Below are 19,534 nucleotides of genomic sequence, written 5' to 3'. Positions count from 1 at the left end.
AGAGACAGTGTTCCAATATTCATTGCTAATACTGAAAATTTATAGTTAATGTTCCATATATAAGATATTAGAATAAGTCTTTTATAAATTTACAATCATTATATGTTAAAAAATTACAAGACCAATAGAATTTTGTATAAATCAATTTGGCCACATTATGCTTGATGCTCATTGGCCGATAGGTGATGTTTTATGCATGTTATGCATTTTATGTGTACTAGGCTTTACTTGGACCCACCGTATCACAAAACTAACCTCATTTTCGTTGCCCTGGTGCTGGTGCTTAGGATATTTCTAACATAATATAGAAACGCTTATACTTGAGCAATATTACGGCATATTTTGAAACTCTGTGATAAACGGATTATAGTAGAATAATCTAAATGTGTCTGCAAAAATGCTTGGTATAATCGTATCTGGACGACTCGTGAGTAACTTTAAAAAATCTTATAAATGCGCGCACACACACAGGTACACATACATAATTTTATATGAATATTATTTTTATCTTTTAGGTTCAAACTGACTTTCAACAAGTTGGTGAAAATCAATTTTTGATTACTATACCTGATGCTGACAATATAAACCATATAGTGGTATTTCTCACTGGCACAATTCCTTTTTCAGATGGTATGGGAGGTGCAGGTAAGACAGAAGAATGAAGATTACTTTTGCATATGAGTTACAAAAATATCAAATTTTTCTTCACAAGGGACATTCAAATTGTAAAGTTTCCAAATTTTTTTCTCGGAAATAAGAGCAGATAAAAACATAGACATTCCTTAAAGATGAATAAGAAAAGTGGCATCATCTACCTTAAAATATTTGTATCACTGTTTAAAATTGCAAGCGTTTTAGCACTGAAAATAGCAATGTTTTCAGAATGGAGTCGCAAATGTTTTGTGAGTTTACTACTAATTTTTTATAATATTCTCAACAAATGCAGGCACTTTTTAAGACACTTTGTATGTTTCTAATATCTGCTTCTATTTTCAAGAACAAATTAGAAAACTTTACAACTTGAACTGCACAACTTATTTCTCATATATAGTATTAAAATTAATATCAAAATAATTGTTTACAGTATACTTCAGTTGGCCAGATCCAAATGCGCCACCCAACTGGCAATTCCTTGGATATGTTTCCAATTCCAAACCATCAGCCATCTTCAAAATATCAAATCTAAAGAAAAATCATGAATTCGAGAATAGCAACTTGGGAATTTTTGGAGTTGGAAAGATCTCACACTTTGCACAAATTGGCGTGTCAGTTGAACCACTGGTGGTAATCGAGCAGCAGATAGCTACTGTCACTGCGACTGTAACAAATTCCTTCATGGAATTTGTACAAAAGATGCTAACAAATTTTGTGAATTATGTGACTAGTTACACAGTGACACAAGCGCAAATGACGCCAAATCCTACTGAAAACTTTGTACCCTTATCTACATTACAGAGCTGGTACGAGACTTTTGAAAGACGATTACAGCAGAATCCAAATTTTTGGAAATCGTGATGATAATCATAGTGTAATCACCATATGAAGTTTTGTAAATGTTCTATACATATACGCGCGCGCGCGCGCACACACACACACACACACACACACACACAGATGGTGAATCTTAATGATTGAATCTGATATTTACTGTATAAAAGAAATTGCACGCCTAATTGATTTAGGCTTGATTACAACAATGTTATTTTAGCTTTAAGCAAGATTTAAGTGTCTTTATTTATTTAGAAAAAAAATATAAAGATACACGTTTTGCTCAAAATTAAAATAATGGAGTAGTCTGTAATTTCTTTCGTAAAGTAAAAGCCTGATTCAATCATTAAGATTCATTCCATATATATATATATATATAAAATGTAAATGAATGTATGAATATTTCACAGCAATGTCTAGGGACATGTCACGGGTGTCCGGTGCCGATTTGATTCTCTTTGAAATAAGTTGTTAAACACTGAAGATCTAAGATCCTACATTTTTTTATATCGGCGGAATTTCATGTTTAGGGAATGAAACACCCTTTTGAAAAAAAAACGGTATTTCTCTTTTGGGGCGAATATCGTCGAAAATAGAAGAGACAGAACAAAATTTTTTTAACAAAAGTACGATTTAAAGAGTACTTTAAAGTTATAAAAAAAGTTTTTGTTTTATTTAACGAAATATCCCACCACCCAAAGTTTTTTTTTTCAAATTAAAAATTTTTTAAGTCAAATTAAAGGTTATTTTTTCCAATCATATATGATAAAATTTGAAAAAAACTAGGTAATGGGGATATTTCGTTAAACAAAGCAAAAATTTTTTTTTACAACTTTAAAGTACTCTTTAAGTCATACAACTTTTGTTAAAATAATTTTTTTTGGTCTTCTACTTTCGACGATATTAGCCCAAAAAGAGAAATGCTTTTTTTTCTTTCTTTCAAAAAGGTATTTCACCTCTTAAACATAAGATTCCGCCGATATAAAAAAATACGGGTCTCTTAGATTTTCGTGTTTAACAACATATTTTAAGGAGAATCAAATTGGTTCCGGACACCCGTGACATGTCCCTTGTAAGTACTGTTCGATATTTCAATGCTATCAAAATATACCAAATTGTCAATACAAATTATTACTTTTATATTATCTAATAAATATTTGAATTTTTGTGTAACAATTTTGATTTTAAAATATGCATTTGAGATGTTGAACTTCGATCATTATATTTCAAGCAATTTTAATGCAATATAGATATTTTGCAATGTTTTGACGCGTCGTTATATAACACGTGACAGACTCACAGTGTTGCTTGGAATAATTGCTTAATAATATTGTGTACAAAAAAAATGTATCAAATTGCCAAATGTACTAGATGTACAAAAAATTTGTAAAAATATCTATCCTTTTTGTAATTTATTACACTTTTTGCAAATATTTTTTTTTTTAAGTTATTAAAAATATCTAACTCATTGCTTGTCAAGTGAAATGACAAATGCGATTGGCTACGATCAGCAAATTCAACATGTTGGGATATTCTAGATCATTTAATCAGATTTTCAGATTTAAAAGAATACACCAATAACAGCAAGCACTCACTCAACTGTTGAGGTTGCTGAACACAGCCATTGGTTAATCAAATAGACTAATTGGTTGAGTAGTTTAACGAAGATTAGTGAAAAAGGCCCACAGAATCGATTCTCTAAGAGTTGATTTATAATAGTCGTTACCGTAAGAAATTCACCAATTTAGAGGCTGCATTCGAGAATACACGCCGAGTGCTTCCGAGTATCATTTTATCCTTCTTTAGTATTCAGTGAACAACAAAGATAAACAACACTCCAAAGCACTCGGTGTGTATTCCCGAACGCAGCCATAGTCGATTATTCTTCTTTAAATCGATTATGATTGGTCAATTTCTTACAATTACGGCTATTATAAACCAACTTTAAGCGTCGTCTACAATGTTAACAGTCGTTACGATGTTACGACGTTGCGGCAGACCAATCAAAGAAGAGAATATATGATTTTTTTCTTCTTTGATTGGTTCGTTGCAGAGTCATAACATCTTAACGACTGTATTGTAAACGCCGCTTTAAAGCCTGTTCTACAATAGCAATAAACACAAGACGAAAGAAATTGGCCAATCATGATCGATTTATAGAAGAATAATCGTCTATGATTGGTGAATTTCTTATGGTAACGACTATTATAACCAACCTTTATGCTCATGCTCATTTATGCATTTCATGTAGAATGGGCTTTATTGCTATGTTCATACACATGTACAATTTCCGAACGCATTTTTAGCATTTAGCTTTTATACTTGTGTGTACGATCGCAATTCAGCGTCAAAGATTCGGTCTCGAAGATTGAGCTTTGCAGGTATTGATATCGTTGCGCATTATCGCGATACTACACTATTTCTGGATTATACATTAACGTAACGTGTTTGCTGCGGAAACGTACGAATTTCGGCTTTCGATAGCACGGGACGGCACGGGCGCGCATGTTGCAGCCATAATCCAGCCGCCGTAATGAGAACTGATCGCCGTCGCCGTCGTCACCATCACCAGGCGCTTGCTGTCGTTCAACCTATCTTCCACACTCGTTTACGTTTGCATTGTTGGCGTTTGAGCGTTGCCGCGGAGGTGCCCGTGAAGATGATGCTCCGCATCGCTGCGGAGCAGCATTGTTAGTACGTGGCGTCCTGCAGCGTTCGGTAGTTCATGGATTTCGCGTAAACGAACTGTGAAGTGAAAAGAAAAAGAAATATATATACACATACACATACACATACACACACACACACACACACACACACACATATATATATATATATCCTTGGAGACACAATCGACGTGTTGTCAGTGTGGAATCAAGAAGGACCTCACGATTCAGAAGTGAGTAACGAGCAAGTCTATACTTGACATTATCATAAGTAATTACGCTTCCTGAACATCTTTCTCAAGGTAAAAAAAAGAGAGAGAACGAATAATCGCGTAAATAATTACATGCCGTATGTGTTGCTCAAGGCTGACACATGTCGAGTGCTGGCCCTCTTGGATTCTTGGCTGCATAATGATAAGAATGGAAAACCAAATGGGCCAGACAGACGTCGCGAGACGCGGTATTAAACGGCATATTCGGTGCAATCACGATGCGTTTACACCAGGTTGCATCGCATCACGTCACGTTGTGTTTACGATAAATCTGTTCTTTTTATTTGAATTTCTTGCACAATTTATCATTTCTCTAATTTTTTCTCTTCAACTTAAAAAGAAAAGATGAATTGCGCAAGAAGTTTAACTAAAAAGATTAACGATGTTTCGCTTTATTCGTCGCAAAAATTTAAGATTGGAGATCTAGTTAATTAGATTTTTGGTTTATGATACCAAATTGCATGTTCATGAACGAGTATACATTTAATCGTCGATAAGAAAGAAAGGAAACAAGCATAAAAATTAAAGAAACAATCATGTGACACACTCATTAGGCTGTATCTTACATTTTAAAATGGAGTAATCATTGATTGCATTCTGAAATTTATTATAACTACTGTAGTATACATAAAATCTGTAGTATATGTAATTTTAACTATAGATTTTTTTAGTACTAACACTATTGACAATATACAAAGTGTCCTAGACTTCACATAACATCTATTAATGGCAGACTATTGAGATCATTTTGAGATGAAAATTCTAGAGGCTACCAAATATTGAGGCTACAGTTTTTTTTTCTTTTTTTAATAGAAGGATAACACAGGAGTGATTTCACAATGGCTAATGAGAAATAAAAAATTATGATGGCAAGTGTTAATCGCCAAGTTAAATTTCAGAAATACATATTTTAATTATAGAACGAAAAGATGGAGAGTTCGGAGGAACCAACCAGTTTGCAGTCTATATGTCATCTACATGCTTCGGAGTTATTTCCTAAGCATGCGCATTTCGAATGCGAGGACGAAACGTTGACGATTCCGTTCACACCATTGAGTGGGGAATCAGTCGTGGCATTGGGACGGACAACAGATGGTGTTTTGGCACTTTCAAATTATAGACTTTACCTACAATTAAGTCAAACGTGTTACAACATACCTTTAGGTCTTATTGAGCAATTAGAGGTCAAGGAAATATTTTATTTGCACATTGGTTGCAAAGATGCACGTTCTTTAAGGTATTTATAATGTATTGGTGCTTTTTTGTATCTGTAAATATGTCAAGTTTCAATTTTTTGAATTTATTCACAACATTATATATAATTTATGTAGTCTTTTATAGCTTTATCAAAAAAGTAAGAAAAGTACTGATTAAAAATACTGATATTTTCAGTTGTGCATTTACTACAAATGAGCACTGTTTAGAATGGTTTAAACGATTACATAAAGTAACCTATCCGCGAAAAAGTATAGAAGATATATTTGCGTTTGCGTACTATGCTTGGTCTATAGAAGAAGGTAAAGATTATCCCAGGCTTGGGAAAGATAATAGTTCTTATATTACCACATTTAATTCAGAGGTAAGTGTATTTCTTAAAGAGGCTTTCAATTATATATTTTCACATAATATAAAAATTTAAATTTTGAGAATAAGTTTGTGATTAATAATATATAAGTATTCTTTCATTAATTTTTATAAATTATTAGATTGTATAATTATTTTTGAACAACTGTTTAAAATAACATCGAGTTTTATGGAAAGAAATAATTTAATTGTAAATAAAATAGAATCTTGAAAAACTAATATCAGAAAAAGTGAAGTTTATAAGAAACATTTTGGAATTAAGAAAAATGAAATTTTATGTTCTTTAAAGTATAATATGTTCATGAATTGTACAATTCTCTTTAAATAATTACACTGAAAATGTGGCAACTTTGTTTATTAGTATATTTAAATCATTATAAACAATTCTTTTTCAACTTTTTCCATCTTAATACATATCAATGAAAAATTTTTTTAATGACGAATTAAAATTAATTTTTTTAAATAATGAATTTAATAACGTTTTTATTACTTATTTTGTTAATTATTTATTATTTTGAGAATTTTAGCTTCTGTATTTAAAAAATATAAGAATGAAGAGTCACATGACTTTTCTCTATGTTTTTAAGTTGGAAAATATTAAATATTTATAGCTAAGTCTGGAAAAATTTTTACCTTATATAAAATTATATCCTAGGTCGAACGATTGAAATTTAATTTGCATGGTACATGGCGTATAAGTCAAATAAATAAAGATTATCGGATGTGTCCATCCTATCCGCCACAGCTTCTAGTTCCCGCTTGCATTTCCGATGAAACCCTCGAATTTGTTGCCAAGTTTCGCAGTTCCAGACGAATTCCAGCGATTGTCTGGAGGTATAGTCTTTACTTTTAATTTTATATTATAATATTATTTGTAATATGTCCCATCTATCTTATTGCAATTACTTATCTTAAGGCACGTGAATAATGGCGCCGTGATAGCTCGCAGTAGTCAACCGGAAGTTGGTTGGCTTGGCTGGAGAAGTTCTGAGGATGAAGATCTTCTGAAAGCACTCGCGGACGCGTGTAGCTATGATAAAGGAGAATCTACGATGGTGGATTCACCTGTTACGTATTCCGACGCTGGCGACGATACGCCGAATCCTGCCAAAGTAAGATTTTATTCAATTCAATTAAAATTTTTACAGCTCTTTTCTTTACTATAGCTACACTAAGCTCAAAAGTCAGTACGAGATTTTTTCGCATTTCACGAAAAGTTAAGTATGAAAATAATTTTTTCATACTTAACTAAACAATTTTACGTAATTTAAGCATAAAATTGTAATATTTTTTTCTTTTTCTTTGAATTTTTTAATCCAAAAAGTTAAAAAATTTTATAAGAAGTTTTTATTCAAGAACATTGTCATAAGAAATCATTGCATCAATTTGTTTAAAGAAGCGTTTCAAAAACCTATACTTTTTAAAAATAATTTTCTTATTAAAAATACTTTTTTGTTAATTTTTGTTCTATATTTTATCAAGTTACTGCGCTTCAAAGTAAAGCAAATACTAAAAAAAAAAACACCAATTTTAAAAGATGAAATTAAAAGACAGATCCAAAGCTCTAGCTTTCCTCTTTAAAATTATTTTTGAAAATTTTTCTATGATTAAGAGGGTAAAAAACAGGCCATAAAACGAACAAATAAAATAGATAACCGATTGATATGTATTTATTATGGTAAAAGTGACAAGTGTAGCTATAGTTGAAGAGTTTAATATTAAATTAACGAGAAATGCTGGTTAAAATCAGTTCTTAATACTCAACATTTTTCAATTTGAATTTACAAACATTTACAAGATTTTTCAAACTGCCAAATTGTTTTTCCGGACTTAAAACACAGATTTTTAAGAAGAACTTTCAATGTAATATCACGACATTAAATTGCTAATTAATTTAATTATTTTTTTTATGTTTGTACGCATCTCTATTATCCTTCTCCAATCCCGAAAAACTGTAAAGAAATTATTGTAAAAAATACCTTAACTAGAGTTTGAACTTGGATTCCCCAACTATCCAGGAAGAGTGTCTTAATTAGTTTGATCACCGAGGCAATATTTATCACCAATAATTGATGATGTGAAAAGAGCATTATTTTCAATCGATACGTATACAATACAATACAAATATCGTTAAAAAACATTTTGAGTATTGAATTTCCAATAAGCATTAATAAAAATCACAATTTTCGAACTGCTACACAGAGCCATCATTAGAGAGAAACAAGAAAACCACCATATTTATTAAATTTATTAAAAATTTATTAAAAATATTGAGAGTAATTCTAAACATTGCGATTTTATAACTAAATTAAAATTTGTAATGCAATAATTCCATATTTTTACAATTTCCATTTATATCCAGAAATTTATAAAAATGTGATAAAAGCAAATTATATCTATATAATTCTATTAAATGATTTTGTAATGACAATCCTGACATTATTTTTACACGAGTGGATAAGGACAACGGTAGCCGTAGCGCTTGATAAAGGAATATGATAAAAATGGAGAGCCAATCGAAAGATGAAAGATTACCTATAGTTGTAAAAAAAATCCTATTCAATTGAAAAAACTTTAAATGATTTATTAAAGGGATGTTGCGGACAATATTTTGTTTCTAAACATGAATTTTACTTGCTCCAAGTGAGCAATTCCATCTTCCCAAAAACTTAAGGATTACCAAAACAGCAATAAATTAAAAAGTAGGAACGGCAATAGACATGAACACCAATGCACATTTTAATTTCAACCCTAAAAATACAAATCCTGAACATCACTAGTCTAAGTATATAATTATGTCTCATGTTTTATAAAAATAATTTCTGCTTTATAGAAAGTTTTAATTGTCGATGCCAGATCGTACACAACCGCCGTAGCAAATCGGGCACGCGGCGGTGGTTGCGAGTGTCCCGAGTATTACCCGAGCTGCGACATACAATTTATGAATTTGCCGAATATCCATTCAATAAGAAAAAGCTTTCATGCTGTACGACAACTTTGTGCATCGGACGCGGATCAACCAAAGTAAGTCGATCATCAAATTTATTTTGTTCTTAAAATTTTTAATTATTTTAATTTTTTTATTCAATTATCTTTACAGCTGGTTAAGTTTACTAGAAGGAACACGATGGTTGCAACACATGTCAGGTTTACTACGAGCGGCGGTCACCGTAGCATCCGCGATTGAGAGAGACAGTCGACCAGTATTGGTGCATTGTAGCGATGGCTGGGACAGAACTCCCCAAATTGTCGCGTTAGCCCAGATACTACTCGATCCATATTACCGTACTATGGAAGTACGCAATATTTTTAAAGAGCAATTGATTTCTAAGTGATTTTCCAGACAGCACAGAAAGATTGCAGAAATATTTTACAATATTGCAACACAGAATTGGAAATGCTATTTTATAAAAGTAATAAGTACATTATTGTTACTTTTTTGCTGCGTTCACTTTGGCATTTACAGTGCTATAAACATCACTGTACTTTGACACGCTACATCTCTGAACAGAAAGCATATTTTTTAGCTCATAATATGTGAAATTGGTATCTCAGAGTCTAAAAGATAGTAAACAAACGAGATTCGAATAAAAAATATTTTATTCTTAAATAAATCTTACAATTAAGACAAAAATTTGCAAAAAAATGAGTACTTTGGATAATTAATTTTTTTTTCAATCCTAGTCTTTATATTATAAAAAAATTTATAGCAATGTAAAAGATCACATAGGATACTTTGTACCCATGTGTGGGCAACTAGAGTTAAAATCATCTATTTTAATAACATTTTCGAAATATTGCTGCAATATAGCTGCAAGATTCTGTGTCTAATGGATTGATGTTGTTATATAATTTAATAAATTTATTCATAATACTAAATTTTATATTTTTGTGTTTTTTAGGGATTTCAAGTTTTAGTTGAGAGAGAATGGTTAGACTTTGGTCACAAATTTGCGGATCGATGTGGTCAAACGATCGGTTGCGACGATCCTAATGAGCGTTGTCCAGTATTTATTCAGTGGCTCGACTGTGTCCATCAGTTAATCTTGCAATTTCAATGTAGTTTTCAAATGTCAGCAGCGTACCTAGTAAATATATAAATGTTCATGTGAGAGAAGATACAGCCATGTCCAAATTTATTAAGAATTTTTAAATAAATTCTATGATACGCATGCGATGATATTGGGAGAAGCTCTGCTGTGTTCCATAAAGAAATTTTTTGAAAATTAATGTAAAAATAAATTTTCCTAATAGATGAATAATGTTTTGTCATGCAAGATTATTATATTGAGAAATTTTTTTCTAAATTTGAGTTTTGTTATTACAGGAAATTTTTTTAGAGAATAAAAAAATTAAGAATTTTTATGGGAAAAAAAATATAAAGATTTATAATATTTGTTTTCTCCCAAAAATGCTTTGCGATAATAAATCCCGTAAAATTTCCAAATCTGACAACTCTGGTTACACGATCGAAGTAGACAAATTGTGGTTTGAGCAAGATAAATTTTTCAAATTCAAGAATCCTGATTTTTTGAATATATTTGTTGAAAAAGAAAAGTTATCCCGAGAATACAATTTAAAAGAATTGTAATAAACAAAAAATTAAGCAAAATATTGTAGAAAATTAGCAAAAAATTTGCTAAAATATATTCTAGAAATAATAAAATTGGCAGTAACGAAATTAAATATTGATATATTGCAAGTAATGCAAGTAATGATTTTTACTTAAGACTTCAATTTTATTTACATATAAATGTTAAGATATAGAACATATATTAGATCTAATAATTTTGGACGTGTCTGTATGTATTATTGAAGAAATTATTCCTGAGCTAATGTTCGTATTCCAGGTGAAATTGGCCCAACATACGTACTCACAATTGTTTGGTACATTCCTGTGTAATACCAGGCAGGAGAGGCTACAATTGAGAATACGCGAACGTACGTTTTCAGTTTGGCGTTTTCTCAACTCGACTGCATTTGTAAATCATCTGTATTCGCCGTTAAAGAATCAAGTATGTTGCACGATTAATACAATTCTACATAATAAGTGGAACAGCCAAAAATATATGCTTCAAAATTCAGAATTATTTTATCTGGATTATGATTTAAATTTGTGTAACAGTGTAATCAATTTAATAATAAATAGTGCTAACAAGCATCTAATGTTAATAAGAACTCTTTTTGCTAAAAAAATTCACTTTATTTGACTTAATAATAACAGAATAATTTTTTAATAATGGTGATGTTAATTATACTATTTTTTATGTTACTTCAGGTATTATGGCCAAGTTGTAATGTACGCGATCTTGTTCTGTGGTCCGAAGTATATTTAGGCTCCATGGAATCATCACTCGGGATGAGAGATGACAAGCAAAGAGTGACAATGATAGATATTGAAGGAGGCGAGAGCGAAGAACCACAAGGACAAATGACTAAAACGAGATCATATGGCGATCTTATGCACGCTCCCGATCATGCGGCTTTTCTGCACCGAAGACGTAGTGATCCGAGTATTTCTATGGAGAAGTATGTGATCAACTAGTGTTCTTAATTTTTTAGAATAATTAAATTGAGAAGAAAAACCGTAACAAAACACTGAAAAAAAGATTGTGATAATAACATACTATTCTTAATTTTTTGGAAAAATAAAATTGTGAGAAAAACCCAATTTCTTTATTATTTAATTGTGTTGATACTTTCTGGTCATATTAGAATATCATTTACATTGATTTTTTTTTGTTTTGTTTTGTTAAGTTCTGATCTTTGTTGCAGGAAATTTGATTCTTTAGCTCTTGAGACTGAGATGGATCAAAAGAGCGCGAAGAATATAAACGATATCAAGAGTCAAACCGTGAACGAAAACTTATCAGAGACTGAAACCAGGACAAAACGAGATATTAATCAAATATCCAGCGATTCGCCCGCTAATCCCTCGGTAGATAGTTCCACTGATACATTGATACCCAATAACGAATCTGTTCCAATGGTGAATAATGAGAAAGAGGCGTAAGTGCAGATTTTCATGTATCTTTACAACGAACCTTCTGTCCAAATAAACTTAGCATTTGCAAAGTTTATTACAATTTATAGGTTACAAATAAATTCGTCGCGCGATATTGTTTCACCATGGATCGAAACCGGTACTACTACTGCACAGGTTGTTTGTTCATCATGTAATCGCAACGAGGGTAGCGATGTGAGTGATACCAGCGGCCCATTGATATCAAGAACTCCCAGTAGCATATGTCCAGCCTCTCCAACCCATCAGGATATTATGCTAGATAATCCTGACTGGCTGGATGATGTCGATGGTCTTCCTGTCATATGTTGTGACGTTCAAATGCGAGTACAACAAATTATCGTAGAGCATAAGGTATTTAGAAGATTAGTTACTAGTGCTTCATACTTCCGACATATTCCTTAAAAGTATTTGGCGACAGAAGAAAAGAGGGGATTATGGAATACCACTTTGTTTTTTAGAAATAAATGCTGAGTCAATATTCATACAATATAACTACTTATAATTAAAATATATTAGCAATAAATGTCTATTATAGATATAAATTCTTCAGTTCACAACAGTGTGAACAGAATTATAAAAAACTGAGCGAGAAAAAAGGTTGGGGTTACAAAATAAGACTGGGGATAGCTGATTTATTTGGAGAGTTTTGTTATGTTGTAAACGTAAGTGTCAAGAACTTTGTTCAAGGAATCAATAGTGCGATAGTAATCTTCATGAACGACATTAGCGCAGCATTGACATCAGGATTAATTATCTACGCGTAAAATATAAACAAATCATTACCGTGTCTCTTGATAATCTACATTGCCTGTATATAATATAAACTGTTTTACATTTCATCTATATAAACAAAAATTTATGGATTCATCAAAAATTTAGATTTTATTACAAATAATGAAACTTATATTCCGTTTTTTAATATTATATATACTTATTTTATTATACTTATTATACATATACAAGTAAAATTGTATAACAGCGACCTTATTGATTTTAGTGATCCTGACATATGTTGTTAAGGTTATTGAAAGGTCAGTGAACATCTGTCGGCATATAACCATTTTTATTAATATTTCAAGAATATTATTCAATATAAAAATATAACGCTCTTATAGGAAGGATATGTCTGAATATGTTAAAATACTGCGCACAAGTTTAACATCTAAGCCAATTGTAAAGAATTAGTTTTGATTGCCGCTATCAAAATGCAGTACAAATTAGAGAAGATTTTGTAGTATCCTATAATCCCCCTCGCTGTTCCATAAGCCCTCTTTTATTTCTATATACTAAATCTTATACGAAATCTTTTAATGAATTATAATTATTTGACTTTTTAATTGTTTTTTTAGCTCAAGGAAGAAGCCTTGAGAAAGGAATTACACACGACAAGATTGGCACTAATCAAGCAAGTTTGCAATCATAACGCAGATACCGATCGTATTGATGATATCGTAAGTTCAGTTTGTAGTTTATTTTATTTTTATACATATATATGGCGATACAAAATGTAATGATACAAAACAATGTATGTGATTTGTAGGGCTCATTACCTGATTCAGTGGGTAGCGCTGGTGAACATGGGGAATCACTACCGTCGGACATGTCTTGGGAAGCTGTGGAAGAATCAGGTTGTTCTGCGCCTACCTTATGGGTTCCCGATCATGCCGTGACTCGGTGTATGGGATGTAACACAGAGTTTTGGCTTGGTAGACGTAAGCATCATTGCAGGTATGCATTTTGCATTACAAAATAGTAGACGCTACATTTGCGAATAACATTCGAATATTTTGCCAGGCGAAAAATCTGTTGTTTCTTCTAAAAAATTTTTCTGATTTTTTCTCCTCTCACTCTGGGTGATGTCACTCTTTGTGATAATTTCTCTTATTAATAAAGCTAATAAATATTCTAATAATAATCGTCTTCTTTTTATCATGTATAATATATATCTTTCAGTGATGAAAAAAAGACAATTTAATAATCAGGGCATTTACAGAAAAACCATGAGAAAACGTGGAATTGTCAAGCAATTTTTTTTTATCTTTTGTGGATTTTCATAGAATCTTATTGGTACTCGAAAACATTTTTTTTTTTTTTTTTTTTTTTTTTTTTTGTTCAAATTCTGTTTCTGACAAAATTATTCCTTTGATCCTTTTTTTGATGATGCCAATAATCGATAAATATCAACAATCAATTTAACAATAAATATGGCACCCATGTACATTTACATATATTCTCGTGTGACTCGCGAGTTTAGGAAAAAATCAATGACAATGGAAGAAAGAAAAACTAACGTAGTAGGCAGTATTGATAGAATGCAGACGCGACCTCGTAGTGAAGAAGTTAATTATGAAGTAAATTAATAAACTAGGTAAAATGCATTTATATATGTACAATACGTTAACTTGTAGTTAACCGGAAGCCAATATATCCACTTTTGACAATTTAAGTAAATCTCGGTATGCTTTTATAAAATTTTTTTATTGTAAATATTGTTAAATAGTTATTCTAGAATAACTATTCTATATAATATAAAGTTCAAATACGAAAAAGTTTTTATAACTTTCCGGACTGGAAGTCGATATATCGGTCTTGAATGTCATTTTTTCCGTAAATTAATGACATAATTAACAAAAAGATACATTTAAAAAAGACTCAACAAGATTTAAAAAATAATCAAAAAATTAGGAATGTATGAGTCAATGCGGTAATTAGTGCGCAAACAATAAATAAAGCGTACGGTAATTTAAATCGAAATTCTTTTATACATCGTAGTCTAAATGCGTCCGGTACTCGTTTAAAATTTATTTATACGTGTGTTTGTTAATAACGATGTATAGAAGCATTTCTATTTAAATTACTACATGCTTTATTTATTGTTCGTGCACTATTTATCGCGTTGACTCTTGCATTTCCATAGTTAACAAAATTCTAAGTCTAAAACTGTAAAAATCATCCAGAAATATGTCGATTCTTAAGAAGTTAAACAAATGTTTAAATTAAAAATGTTGAACATTACAAAATAAAAGCAGTTTAAAGATTAAAAAATAATTTATTATAAATAGTTTAATTTAAAATAAAATGAATTTTTACAAAATAAAATTAACTATTACTTTAAAAAAAAATTAGAAATAGTTTATTTAAAAAAATAATTTATTATAAATTAAATATGTAAAGTTATTTGTCAAATGTACATAAATAACGTATTTATTGTTGTGTATACAGCATACAGACAAGTATATGCTATATGGTAATTTTAAAATCACACTATTAAAAAAAATAAGAAAGAGAAAAATATTAAACTTGTTCTTTTTCTATATTTCAGAACTGCTTCTCGCATGATTCATCTTTCCTTTTTTTTATTTTTGCATTGAAAAAAAAGAGGAAATATGTAAGAAATTCAGAAATTTCTTAGGGGACGAAAAAATCATTAAACAACAGATTTAGGAAGCTTCAAACAATCTAATATTATCAATAATTTACTTGCTATTATTTAAACTATGCAATTTGCAAAAAAAATTGTACAAATTTTACCTTTGTTTTTGAAGAATTGTTTTTTGACAGATTTTTAAATAGAAAAAAGTCAGAAATGTATAAATAGTTGTGAGTTTTTACTTCTTTAATCTAAATCTAAACAGATTATGTTTTCATCAGTATTTAAATAGTGCAATGTTTAGTTTCCAAGAAATAGATGGATGTCACTTTAAAAGACTTATGTTGATATTAACTTTCCTCTATTATAAAAGAGAAATAATTATTTTTTCTTTATTTTTTATTTAACACTGTAAATCTTATTTTTGTACAGTTTTATTTTTGTAAGTCTTATTATTACAGATGTTGCGGCAAAATTTTTTGCGCTGACTGCTCCGAAAACTCTACACCGTTGCCTAGCGAGCAGCTCTATAATCCCGTGAGAGTGTGTATTGACTGTTACGCACGGCTGCGAGGTCATCATACGAACTCCTGCCAGTGCAACGCCCGATATCAGAATGTCAAAACGGAGAACGAGACGGATTCTTTCGAGTCGCAACAACCACTGACATGTCAAAGGTCGAGGAAGTTGCCGCCCACTACGACAAAGGACTCTTGCTGCGACAATCTGCTACAGGCAACGCATCAAAAATCCCAACCATCTGTCGCAGCGGCAACAGTGAACTAAAGAAAAGAAGAATTTGTGGGCAGACTCGAGCGAAGGAAAAATAACCCGATAAAATCGCGTATAACGCACTTGTCGTATTCATAATTTATATCGCATACATATGGCATTCGGACTAATGCGTGTAGGTTCTAAGCAATCTAATATATTTATTGTTAGATTAATAATTTGTACGAACAAGTGTATAGTTGGTACGGAGCAAAGACGACAGAGAATCAGTATACAAGATATAATACAATCTTGTAGAGTTACTCGAGACTAAGATTCCCAGAAACTAAGGATCTATTTCTTTAACAGGAAATAGAGAGGGAATCCTCCGAGTTTACCTAGGTTTCTCTGTGCTTAATATGACGAGAGGATGATGAGTGGCAAAAAGTCTCGGATAGGCTGTGATCGACATCTCTAACTTTGTAGACAACTATACTATGAAGGCGAAGTGCTAATTAATTGTCAATTGATCACGAAGCGAGCGATTGTTTGCTAACTAAAGCAATTTGGGTCGAGCGAAACGAACGAAATCGTATTTCTTATATTGAAACGTCGAGTATGTATGAGAATTGGGATATTAAATGTCATTATCTCATCACAAGCGTCTGGTATTGATCAGATTCACACACAGAGGTGCGCGCGCGCCCGCACACACACACACACACACACACACACACACACACACACACACACACACACACACACACACACTATACACATAGTACCTGTATTTTACCTTATATCGACCCTTTTTTTGTTAATATTGAATCTATTTGTATGAAAAAAGACATTTATTATGTTGTATTAGTTTCTTGTAAATGTTATATTTAGTTAAGGAATTGGTTTTTGCACCGAGTGTGTTACATATATTTGCTCCATTGATTGTTTTAACCCTTCTTCTTCCTTGAAATATCATGCACTCTACATCTCTGTACACCATAGAATTGGTTCATTTTGACTCGATCTTTTTTCTTTTAATCATAAATATTTTGCAAATAAATATTAGGTCATTTACGAAATGAAGTAGAACTTTTTCTTTTCATTATTTCTGGTATAACAAAATGATATTTTAAAGTATTCTCCATTGTTATTGACGATCATCAGAAAATATTAAGGTGGATACTTAAAAAATATTTTAAATAACTTCAAGAAATATTTTTAAAAAAGATGTCTAAAAGACATGTTAACAGAGATTTTTATGATATTCATCACATAAGATATTTTTTAAATCACTGAAGACTGTATTTCGCAACTTTTCAAAAAAATGCAAGACACCTCAAAACATAAGATATCTTTTAGAAATCTAAAAGATCTTTTTGTTTATATGTGTCCTAAACTGTTGGTATTTCACTAACACCATTAAGAATTCCATTTTCATTCAAAGTTGTAAAATGCTCATACTACTTTATTTCGTAAATGACATAATATATAGGCGACACGTACTAATTCTTAAAAAGTTTTATTGTAGAATGAAAAACCTGAAAATGAGAAAGCAATCTCAGACCCAATCCTTTTAAACTTGAAAAAGTTTCTTTTTTAAAATTCTGTATGAATTAACGCAATTTATTCGAAATAAACTCAAGAAGAATTCCTTTTCGATAGTATAATTAAAAAAAGATTCTATAGAAAGTATATCCTTTGGCTTACAATCAGACGTTGTACACACGTTGAATAAATATTTCAGAAACACTGAATTACAACAATGCAAAATAAATCACACTTCAAAATAAAGATTTAACATTGAAAAAGTATTGCAGAAACATCTAATGTTCCTTGAATTAATACCTGAAGGTCTTGCGGAAATTGCATTTCAGGACTAACATTCAGGACTATTGTTCAATATTGATTTAATTTTATGTTTATTTAATGTATATGCAATATGTAAGTATATGTAGGCTTCATATATATTATGTACATTATATTTGAAAAGATTGAATAAAATAAATGGGCAAAATTAGTTTTTATATTATTGGAGAAATTTAGAATTATAATTTTGAACTTAAAATTGTTTCTCTGTTTTTCTAAAACTATACATATGTATATATGTACATATATATAATAGATTTTTTCTTTGACAATTTAGAAACATGTTTTACACATTCATTTTATTCAATTTTTTTTTAATATGAAAGTAATTATTGTTTTAAATCTTTACAGAATTAAAAATTTTTTATTTTTATGTAATTTAAGTTTTTATGTAATTGGTTTTATTGACAAATTAAATTTATATAATATTATAAAAATACATTTTTTAATACTATAGCACATTCTATTTCATATAGATAACTTAACATCAATAATCTAAAATGACAAAGGGCCTTCACCAGAATTTCTACAGCCAGTATTTATATTATAGTTGATTCTTATATCAAGATTATCTTAAGTAATGTCTTAGAATGCTGATACAGCTCTTTGATTGGTTGATGGCGTCTTAATAACATCTCCGTCTTTTCCCCTATCATTTTATATAATGCACGAAACATATTTTATATGAACGCATGCGCATAACTATGTACCGGGAAGGCATTTATGACCGTTACTGGACTAGACGATCTTAAATATAAGAACGGACTGAATACTGGCCTACGATAACTATAATCTGATATTTCAATACTTTTTCTGTAAAATTTATTTGCAGAAAAATTAAAGACAAAACTATACAGGGAAACACAGACAAATTTTCAGAGAATTTGTAGAGAATATTATTTCTGAGAAATATATCTCTGTATTTTTTCTGCAAGATCTATTTGCAAAAAAATTGAGACAAAAAGTAATAACAAATTTTTTAGTGCAATCATAAAATAAATGCAGAAAAAAAGAGGAAACAGTACAGAAATTTGAAAAAAAATCTCTTTGCATTTTTTCTGCAAAACCTATTTACAGAGAAATGTAAGAACAGAAGATTTTCGAGCACTGCCGCTAGGTGGGCACGAGAATTTTGTATCAAGTAAGTAAGAAAATTACAGAATAGAATAAAAGCATGGTGTGCTCAATTTGCAGTCTTCTCTCTCTAAAATCTGCGCTCTTTGTCGTTTTTCTGTCTCTCCTTTCTACACGGCTGTCAATTGTGAAAAGTTGTATTTCATTTTCTAAAGTCTAGCTGTACAACTGATATATATATATATATATATATATATATATATATATATATATATATATATATATATAATTGCATTTATCGGACGTTCTCTATTTTCACTTTTTATCATTTTTCTAATTACCGCTGTAAATGAATGTTATTAAATACAACATGACGAGAGATTACTGCGATCATTAGTTGTAAAAAAAATTAATAAGAAATAAATAGTTTGTGTAAAATGTAAAAATTAATAATATTTAATAATATACATATTAATAT

At 30.5% G+C, this 19,534-nt stretch overlaps 2 protein-coding genes across 3 annotated transcripts; both read left to right on the top strand.

The window, feature by feature from the left end:
* Positions 1-231: 231 nt before the first annotated feature.
* LOC105199453 (protein OPI10 homolog) lies at positions 232-2,887 on the top strand. The gene is made up of 3 exons (XM_011166591.3): positions 232-427; positions 516-645; positions 1,085-2,887. Exons 1-3 carry the CDS (start codon positions 398-400, stop codon positions 1,513-1,515), a joined length of 591 nt encoding a protein of 196 aa, XP_011164893.1. The 5' UTR covers positions 232-397; the 3' UTR covers positions 1,516-2,887.
* An 851-nt stretch (positions 2,888-3,738) lies between these two features.
* On the top strand, positions 3,739-18,127 carry LOC105199451 (myotubularin-related protein 3). 2 transcript variants are annotated; one of them, XM_011166590.3, is made up of 16 exons: positions 3,739-3,869; positions 3,973-4,387; positions 5,347-5,663; positions 5,819-6,005; positions 6,666-6,844; positions 6,927-7,122; positions 8,844-9,034; positions 9,111-9,306; positions 9,913-10,098; positions 10,861-11,025; positions 11,289-11,539; positions 11,786-12,019; positions 12,104-12,386; positions 13,385-13,486; positions 13,576-13,763; positions 15,867-18,127. In XM_011166590.3, the coding sequence occupies exons 3-16, from the start codon at positions 5,356-5,358 to the stop codon at positions 16,189-16,191; spliced, it is 2,991 nt and encodes a 996-aa protein (XP_011164892.1). In that variant the 5' UTR covers positions 3,739-3,869; positions 3,973-4,387; positions 5,347-5,355; the 3' UTR covers positions 16,192-18,127. The 2 variants fall into 2 exon arrangements, with proteins under 2 accessions (XP_011164892.1, XP_039303349.1); XM_039447415.1 differs by having other exon boundaries at positions 3,792-4,387.
* The last annotated feature ends 1,407 nt before the right edge of the window (positions 18,128-19,534 follow it).

The sequence above is a fragment of the Solenopsis invicta genome, chromosome 3 (genome assembly GCF_016802725.1).
Source record: "Solenopsis invicta isolate M01_SB chromosome 3, UNIL_Sinv_3.0, whole genome shotgun sequence".
NCBI classification, from domain to species: domain Eukaryota; kingdom Metazoa; phylum Arthropoda; class Insecta; order Hymenoptera; family Formicidae; genus Solenopsis; species Solenopsis invicta.
The sequence above is the reverse complement of the archived record's forward strand: the minus strand, read 5'-3'. Positions and strand labels throughout refer to the sequence as shown.

Coding starts and splice junctions, on each gene's coding strand:
- LOC105199453 (XM_011166591.3), top strand. CDS start 398: ATGCTTGGTATAATCGTATCTGGACGACTC. Junction 428..515: donor TAATCGTATCTGGACGACTC/GTGAGTAACTTT, acceptor TTTATCTTTTAG/GTTCAAACTGACTTTCAACA. Junction 646..1,084: donor AGATGGTATGGGAGGTGCAG/GTAAGACAGAAG, acceptor AATTGTTTACAG/TATACTTCAGTTGGCCAGAT.
- LOC105199451 (XM_011166590.3), top strand. CDS start 5,356: ATGGAGAGTTCGGAGGAACCAACCAGTTTGCAGTCTATATGTCATCTA. Junction 5,664..5,818: donor AAAGATGCACGTTCTTTAAG/GTATTTATAATG, acceptor TGATATTTTCAG/TTGTGCATTTACTACAAATG. Junction 13,764..15,866: donor AGACGTAAGCATCATTGCAG/GTATGCATTTTG, acceptor TTATTATTACAG/ATGTTGCGGCAAAATTTTTT.